Raw genomic sequence first — 8,224 nt, 5'->3', positions numbered from 1 at the left:
TTTACTATTGACTATACTCACAATTATATTCATTTAACTAAAAAACAAAATTTTAAAATCAATTTTTTTATTATTTGAAAAAAATATTTTCACTTAAATTACAATTTAATGTAGAGCAATGCAATTTTATGTTATACATTTATTTAAGCACAAATCTGATCGCTTATGTGTAAGTTTTGTTGCATAAATTGACTTAAAACCAACCCAAACTCTCGTTCTTAATCTTCTTTGAGATGGATGGTCATCTCTCTTATCTAGTTGAAAATATCATATAATGCAATGTAACCAAAACCATTTAAAAAAGTGATCACTTCCATTTTAACCTACTATACAATGTTTTAGACAAACTAAAAATAATAAAAAACAACTATAATTTATATAGTTATAATATTCTTACCATGGCTTAAATGGTGTACTTATATTAGAGTGACCTCCCAACCATCATGGACAAACAAGGACATATTGGGAGTGGAGAGGCCCAGTTTTTACGCCGTTCTATTTGTTGCAATGAGCAAATGCCAAGAATGCCATTCGCATCTTCTTCCATGACTATTATTCTATTCTCTTACACATTCATCTGTCTCAGTTTCTGAATGACCCAATAACCCATTTTCCCCGCTCCACCGATCACCCACACCATGCGAGGCCACGATTGGATCAACAACTCGCTTCCCGATGAGTTAATCGTCGAAATATTCTCCCATCTCCACACTAAGTCCACCCGCGACGCCTGCTCCCTCGTCTGCCGCCGCTGGTTCCGCCTCGAACGCCGAACCCGAGCCACCCTCCGAATCGGCGCCGCTCACCTCTTCCTCGACCTCCTCCCCACCCGCTTCTCCAGTCTCAGAAACCTCTACATCGACGAACGCCTCTCCATTCCCCTCCAACTCGTCCGTTCAATAATTTCATTTCGTTCCATTTCTGCATTTGCATTTTCATTTCAGTTCCCATTGAATTTCGTTGTTTTCTTCAGGGAAGAAAACGAACCGCGGAGGAAGATAGCGATCTCGAGTCCGTCTGTTTATCCGATGCTGGTTTGTCTTCACTCGGAGAAGGCTTCCCCAACCTTCACAGATTGGGCTTAATCTGGTGTTCCAATGTCTCTAGCGATGGCTTGACGTCCTTTGCTCGGAAATGCAGTTCCCTCAAAGCCTTAGATTTACAAGTAAGCTTTCATGAGTTTTTTCTGTTAATTCCATTTCCGTGTCCGTTTCACACGTATAAGTGCTTAATTAATCACCGGTATTTAGATTAGATGTCTGTTTTCCGTATGAATGCATTATTTGTTCAGTATCTCTCAATATCTACAAATATACACGCCCTATTTGCAGTTATAATTACTGAGGTTTTTCTTTAGGGTTGTTATGTCGGGGATCAGGGCCTGACTGCTGTTGGACAGTGTTGCAAGCATCTTGAAGATTTGAATCTGCGCTTCTGCGAAGGCTTGACTGATTCGGGTTTGGTTGAGTTAGCAGTTGGTGTGGGAAAATCTTTGAAATCTCTTGGTGTGGCGGCCTGTGCTAAGATAACTGATATCTCGATGGAGGCTGTAGGATCAAATTGCTGCTCCCTTGAGACATTGTCCTTGGATTCTGAGTTCATCCACAATAAAGGGCTGCTCGCTGTGGCTCAGGGTTGTCCAGCTTTGAAGGTTCTAAAGCTTCAATGTATTAATATCACAGACGATGCTTTGAAAGCCGTAGGTACTAGCTGTTTGTCTCTGGAGTTATTGGCACTGTACAGTTTTCAGAGATTTACTGATAAGTGAGCTGCTCTCTTACAAATTCTTGCTTTATTTGTCCATCATACCCCTCATCGTAAATTTATGTCCTTACATTATTATATATTTTTAGACTCACTGAAGTTTGTCCAATTTGAAAGTCATTGTTTAAAATGCAATCAGTTTGTAGCACACATGGGGGGGGGGGGGGTAATCATTTCTCAAATGCTGATCATTGCATATTTCTTTTTGCCTTGTAAGATTTCTTTTTTGCTTTATTTAGCTATTCTTTTACAATAATGACTTTTGTCCAGGGGGTTGCGTGCAATTGGGAATGGATGTAAGAAGTTAAAGAATTTGACTTTAATTGATTGCTATTTTTTAAGCGACAAGGGTCTGGAAGCAATCGCTACTGGTTGCAAGGAACTTACACATCTTGAAGTCAATGGATGTCACAACATTGGAACTTTGGGGATAGAATACATTGGGAGATCTTGCCAGTATGTTTTTCTCTGAGCTAAGTTACTTGTGAAAATGTTATGGATCCATTGAGTTGAGTTATCTAACATAGCTGGAACGAATAAATTTAATTTAGAGTATGCCAAACAATTTATCATATTGATAGTTCCACTAGCTAGGGTCATTTTAATGCATTTGATCTCTCTTTAACTGGTCACTCAATAAAGCATCATAGAAGGCAGAAAGTTTGTTGTGGATGATGAATTTGCAATGCCAATTTATTAACCAACCCTGGCATGTGTTTATTGATGATCCACTGAGGTCTGTTCCTTCTTGTTCTGGTTCATGAAGGATTGGGTTGTACGTGTAACTTTTCAGTTAATTTAGTGGAATAGTGATATTACACATTTAGGCTTCTAATGTAAGAGAGAGAAACAGAAAGACAGAGAAAGAAAGAGGGAACTAAAGAACAGAAAGGATAGAGAGAAAAAGAGAGATCAGAAAGCTTACATTTTACTTGTTATTATTGTTCCATTCTGTCCAAAATATTCAACAGTCATGCTTTATTCACTGGCAGCTGCTAACAAGCATAAAATCCTAACTAACAGAAGCTGATAAACTAACTTACATTCCTTTCCTTTTCATATTTACTTATCAATCCATACCCAAAAGAGGATCTGAGCCCTCTAGGGTTTTAAACTTTAAATGGGATGGTAAGAGGAAGATAACTTCTGTTCAATCTCTAAAGCTTTCAAGAGCTTTTTCAAAAAATACTCCAAAATAGGACCCCTTTTAATGTAATGTGTAGAGTTGAGCTATTGTGGCTGCTGTATATGGATACTAAATGACCATACAGCATTCTTGCTCATATGATCAATGATGATCCTTTTAGTATCCTTGCTACTGGAGTAAAAGTAAAAATTTTGGCTTGTGCTTTGTCTTCTGCAATTAAAGCTTCCAACGTTTTTGAAGAATTTTGAATATCTGTTGGAGACTTCTCTGTTGACTGGGACTCACTTCCCATTGACGTGTTCTTGTTGGACCTCTACTTATTTTTTGTGTAATTGCTAAGGTATTACCATGCCAAGAGCCTTGCAACTCTCATGTTCTTTTGGTCAACATTTTCCTCTCAGCCTACAACAGCATATTCCTCCTGCAGACCAGCCATTTAAACATTTCAAACAGGCCAGGTTTACAAGATAGTGCATTAAATTCATCATTAAATTCTGCCAGGTAGGTGGCTTGTTGTCACATAGGCATCAAATCTTCTCTGTTGGCCTCATGCGCAATTTCTAAATGACCTTCAAGATATCAATGTACTGGTCCTAGCCTGAATCTTGCTCATATGCTTTATCATCCAGCCCTGTGCCTGCCATCTTAACTTTCATGTCATTGGTAGTCTCATCCAGCTCAAAGAATCCTTCAGACTCGATTATCCAAGCGAGAACATCTCCCCTTTGAAATTTTGGGAATTTCATCTTTGTAAATTAGGTTGGACATCAATACCCTTTTATTACAATCATATTGTCTGTCTCGAAAGTAATCTTCTTGATAGTGACCATGTCTGAGATTGATTTAGGCATCATGCTTTTTGCATATCAAGTTTGCAGATTTGAAATTCTCTTCACCATTTCTTGTAGTTTAAAAGACCAGTGTAAGCCTCTGATCAATTTGAATGATACAGTCTTCCCTTTCACACATTGTTGCCTGTCATCATGTTTTTGTGCTCACGAGTTGAAAGATTCTGGGCCAGTAGTTCTAGACAGTGAGGCTCTTGATGCCATTGATACAGGATTTAGGAGGGAAGGAGAAAGAAGTAGAAGGAAAGAGGGAAGAAGAGAGCTGAACAGAGAGAATCAAGGGACGAGAGAAACCAAGAGCTTCAGTTATTCTTCTTCCAGTCTGTCCGAAACATACAAAGTCATACTTAATTTATAGGTATTTGATCCATACTAACAGTAGCTGACTAACTCACATTTCTTTCCTATTAATATTTACATAGGAATGCTAGCTCCTGATATTCGGGTTATCCTTTATTGACGGCACAAGTTGCAAAAGTTTTGAATTATTTCCATTGTCTTGCAATAGGATTCCAATCCCAACTTTTTAATGTATACAGGAAACTCACCGAGTTAGCATTGCTTTACTGCCATAGAATAGGAGATGTTAGCCTTCTTGAGGTGGGGCAGGGGTGCAAATTCTTGCAAGTTCTTCACTTGGTAGATTGCTCAAGCATCGGTGATGATGCTATGTGTAGTATAGCTAGTGGCTGCCGGAATATAAAGAAACTTCATATTCGTCGATGTTACAAGGTAACAACTTCAAGATCATGTTGTTTTTAAGAAGCTGGCATGAATGAAATCAATTCATTTGTTCCCAAGATATATTATTCCAATTAATCAAGCAAGCGAATTAATGTACTGTTCCTCTTAAATTTAAGGCCACATACTATCTGTTGTCATTTTGCATCTTAGCTAATTTAAGGCCACATACTATCTGTTGTTATTTTGCATCTTAGCTACGTGTTTCCATGATTTATTTCGTTGCCTTACTCATTTTTAACATTGTCCCTCATCTTATATGGTTACATTAGTTACTTGCTTTTTTCCCTCTCGAGAAAAGATGTGGAATATAGGAAAAATGGTTGAATGGGTAGTACTTAAAAATATATGTGAATGTCAGATCCCTATTATATACCGTGATACATATAATGCAACCTAGTTTTTACGGTTCATTAATTAAGTTTTTTAGGATAAGTTTTATATGTTTGCTCGTTGCTCCCTTTTTGTTGTTACTAGATTGGGAACAAGGGAATCATTGCTGTTGGCAAGCATTGTACATCTCTAATAGATCTTAGCATTCGATTCTGCGACAGGTAAGTAAAATGTATTAGAAGTGAGAACTTTAGATTGTTCTGAACATACAAAATATTGTTTATTCTGGAGAATGTCTACCTTAATATCTGTTTTTCAATTGCTAGGGTGGGGGATGGGGCCCTTACTGCAATAGCTGAGGGGTGTTCCCTTCGTTCTCTGAATGTTAGTGGTTGTCATCAAATAGGAGATGCTGGAGTGATATCCATCGCAAGGGGCTGTCCTCAACTCTGTCATTTAGATGTGAGTGTCCTGCAGGTATGTGCTCGTCTCTGTTCCTTTTTGTATACCAAAAACACGTGTTTAAGTTTCCATAATATTTTTTGTTTCAATAGCATGGATTGGTTTCTTGATTTCGCCATAGTTTCACTTTTGTGCATAACAAACTCCATCACAGTTAGGAACCGCGTATACCATATATCAAAGTTATGTATTAACATGGATGTTTTATGTAAACAATTTTGGGTTAAACATTGCATAATCATGTAATATCCATATGGAATAGCTAACTATATCATTATACATATGAGAATTAGTCAACCTGCTAATCACTATAACCTACTGAAATTTATGATCTTCCTTTCTACTTTCTCGTACTTTTTCAATATTTCTCATTATAATTTCAGAATCTGGGCGATATGGCAATGGCTGAGTTGGGTGAAAACTGCACATTACTTAAAGAAATAGTGCTCTCACACTGCCGTCAAATTACTGATGTTGGCCTGACGCATCTTGTCAAGAGTTGCACAATGCTGGAGTCATGTCAAATGGTTTATTGCTCTGGTATAACTTCAGCTGGAGTCGCCACCGTTGTTTCTAGCTGTCCCAACATAAAGAAAGTCCTGGTTGAGAAGTGGAAGGTTAGCCAACGGACGAAGCGACGAGCAGGCTCTATAATTGCCTACTTGTGCGTGGACCTTTAGATCATATACATTATATCTCTGACCTTGAGCTTTTTTCTATTTGATTTGTGAATATAACAAAATGCTACTGGCAATTCAGTCTAGCCTAATGGGTGCGGAGGATGAGGCAAGTTAGGGTGCCCTCCTTTACAGGAATTGTAATTATGAGAGTATCAATAGTGTAGAAACCAAAGGTTTAGATAAAAAATGTTTACAGTAGCATGGTCTCTGGGTATATTATATAAAGAGGATAACTGATATTTGATTTAAGACGTTACGGAGAAATCTTGTTAGGCTAAACCAGAGGTTTCATTTCATGTTACTTCTCCAAGTAATAAGCCTCAATTGTCCTCAGAGAGATCTTGTTCTTTTCTTGGATTTCGGATTCTTTGTTGAAGTATGGATTTGTGCATGGTTTCTGTAATATTTCCCTTCCTATACTCGCCTACTAACCCCATCCAGACGCCGCAGTTTATCTGGTTACTACAGCAGCGTTCAGGATCAATAAACTTTAGCAATGCTATGTTATTCGAACATTTTACGTGATTGTGCCATAGCAACTTTGTTGAAATATAGATACAACCTACAGAAGAGGCGGCGTTTAATTTGAAAGTTGAAAATCTATTTTTAAAAGTTACTGATTTGTTTTGTGACAGGTATTCTTGGTAGTCCCGTTTAACTGGGATGAGTCCTCAACGTAGAAAATAATAAAAATAAATGTAAAATATTTAGAGATTCTGTAACATCAGCAATAGGGATGTTTGCTATTTCATACCCATTTTCACAAAAAAAATTATCCTTATATTCAAATATAACGGATATCAAATTTTTGTGTCATATTTATTTTTATTGGGTAACGGGTATAGTCTCGTACTCATATTCATTTTCTTACTACTTCAATATTAATTTTAATTAATTTTTATAAAATAATAAAAAAGTATGGTAAAAGAAACATAATATTATCAAATATTCAATATTAGGATGAAGATTATTTCTTCGATATCAACTTTGAAATAAATTATAATTGTTTACATTTTATATAAGAATACCAAATAAAATTTCATGAGAAGCAAAACATTTATTAAATTTCCAAACATTGACGAAACCTAGTTGATAAAATTAAATAATATTTTTAAAAAAATATAAAAGGAAAATAAATATTCAAATTAAAATATATTTTAAATGTTTGTTTAATTCAATTTTTTAAATTCTAATAAATATATTTTTTATACACTAATAAAAGTTATAATACATTACTTTATCAAAATGAGGTAAATAATAAACATAATAATAAAATTTTGACATAGATCTTGTATCTTTTGAACTACAATATATTGTAGATGGTGATAAAAAAAATATTCATGACAATTACATTAAATTTTTATATTGTAGTAAATAAAAGTTATTTATACAATTATAGTAAAAACATTACAGCATAATTGATAATGAGTTAGAAAATAAAAAATAATTAGATAAAATATATCGAAATAGTATTCTACATGATGAAAATAAACAACAAATAAAAAATTAACAAATGTGTGTTTTAGAAACAATTTGAGACACTATTGAAAGAAATCGCAAAAAAAAAATGTATAATTAAGGGTATGATAAGATGAAAAATACCTTAGAGATCTAAGACAACTTTTCAAATGTCAACATATATACTCAATAGTTGAGAAATAATGAAAATTGTTTTAGCAAAACAAAATAGTTATTCAAATGAAACAAAAATGAATAATAATAAGATTTTTTTATATTACCTAGTAAATGAAAAATTTATGCTATTAAACATTTAAATTAAGAGTATTAAACATTCTCATGTGAAATAAAAATATACAATAAATAAAAATATTAAAAAATAATAGAAATATTCAAATGTGAAACATAAAAAAAAATAATAGACATACATCATTTTAACATAATTACATAAATGTTATGATAAAATGAGAAATATATTGGAGATGCAAATGAGTTTCATAACAAACCAAATAATTAGAAGAAATAAAAAATAGAAAGTATATATATAGGGTTACTTAATTAATTGTGAATATTTTAATAATTTAAAAGGGGATGGAAATAAGACAGGGACGAGTATTATGACAGAAATATCTACATCCCATTCCCAATTGAAAAAGTCGAGGAATCCCTATACTTATACCCACGGAGACAGATTTATTTGTCTATCTCTAAGCATTAGACTATCAATGAAATTATCCAAATAATCATGCTTCTAACTCATTTTATATAAAAATCAAGTTATTATTACTATT

General features: G+C 34.5%; 1 protein-coding gene across 3 annotated transcripts; it reads left to right on the top strand.

The window, feature by feature from the left end:
- The first annotated feature begins 443 nt into the window (after positions 1–443).
- LOC114179597 (F-box/LRR-repeat protein 4-like) lies at positions 444–6,380 on the top strand. 3 transcript variants are annotated; one of them, XM_028066001.1, is made up of 8 exons: positions 444–890; positions 974–1,165; positions 1,358–1,764; positions 2,035–2,220; positions 4,299–4,491; positions 4,978–5,054; positions 5,160–5,295; positions 5,679–6,380. In XM_028066001.1, the coding sequence occupies exons 1-8, from the start codon at positions 639–641 to the stop codon at positions 5,973–5,975; spliced, it is 1,740 nt and encodes a 579-aa protein (XP_027921802.1). In that variant the 5' UTR covers positions 444–638; the 3' UTR covers positions 5,976–6,380. The 3 variants fall into 3 exon arrangements, with proteins under 3 accessions (XP_027921802.1, XP_027921804.1, XP_027921801.1); XM_028066003.1 differs by having other exon boundaries at positions 446–890; positions 2,107–2,220; positions 5,160–5,310; XM_028066000.1 differs by having other exon boundaries at positions 447–890; positions 5,160–5,310.
- Positions 6,381–8,224: the final 1,844 nt, after the last annotated feature.

Source organism: Vigna unguiculata, chromosome 3, assembly GCF_004118075.2.
Source record: "Vigna unguiculata cultivar IT97K-499-35 chromosome 3, ASM411807v1, whole genome shotgun sequence".
Classification (NCBI taxonomy): domain Eukaryota; kingdom Viridiplantae; phylum Streptophyta; class Magnoliopsida; order Fabales; family Fabaceae; genus Vigna; species Vigna unguiculata.
This window is presented reverse-complemented; position numbering and strand designations above follow the sequence as displayed.

What these genes read in the sequence shown, in the direction of transcription:
- LOC114179597 (XM_028066000.1), top strand. Translation starts at nt 639, where the DNA reads ATGCGAGGCCACGATTGGATCAACAACTCGCTTCCCGATGAGTTAATC. An exon ending in TTTCAGAGATTTACTGATAA is followed by an intron (nt 1,765 to 2,034) that starts GTGAGCTGCTCT and finishes ACTTTTGTCCAG; the next exon opens with GGGGTTGCGTGCAATTGGGA. An exon ending in TACATTGGGAGATCTTGCCA is followed by an intron (nt 2,221 to 4,298) that starts GTATGTTTTTCT and finishes TAATGTATACAG; the next exon opens with GAAACTCACCGAGTTAGCAT.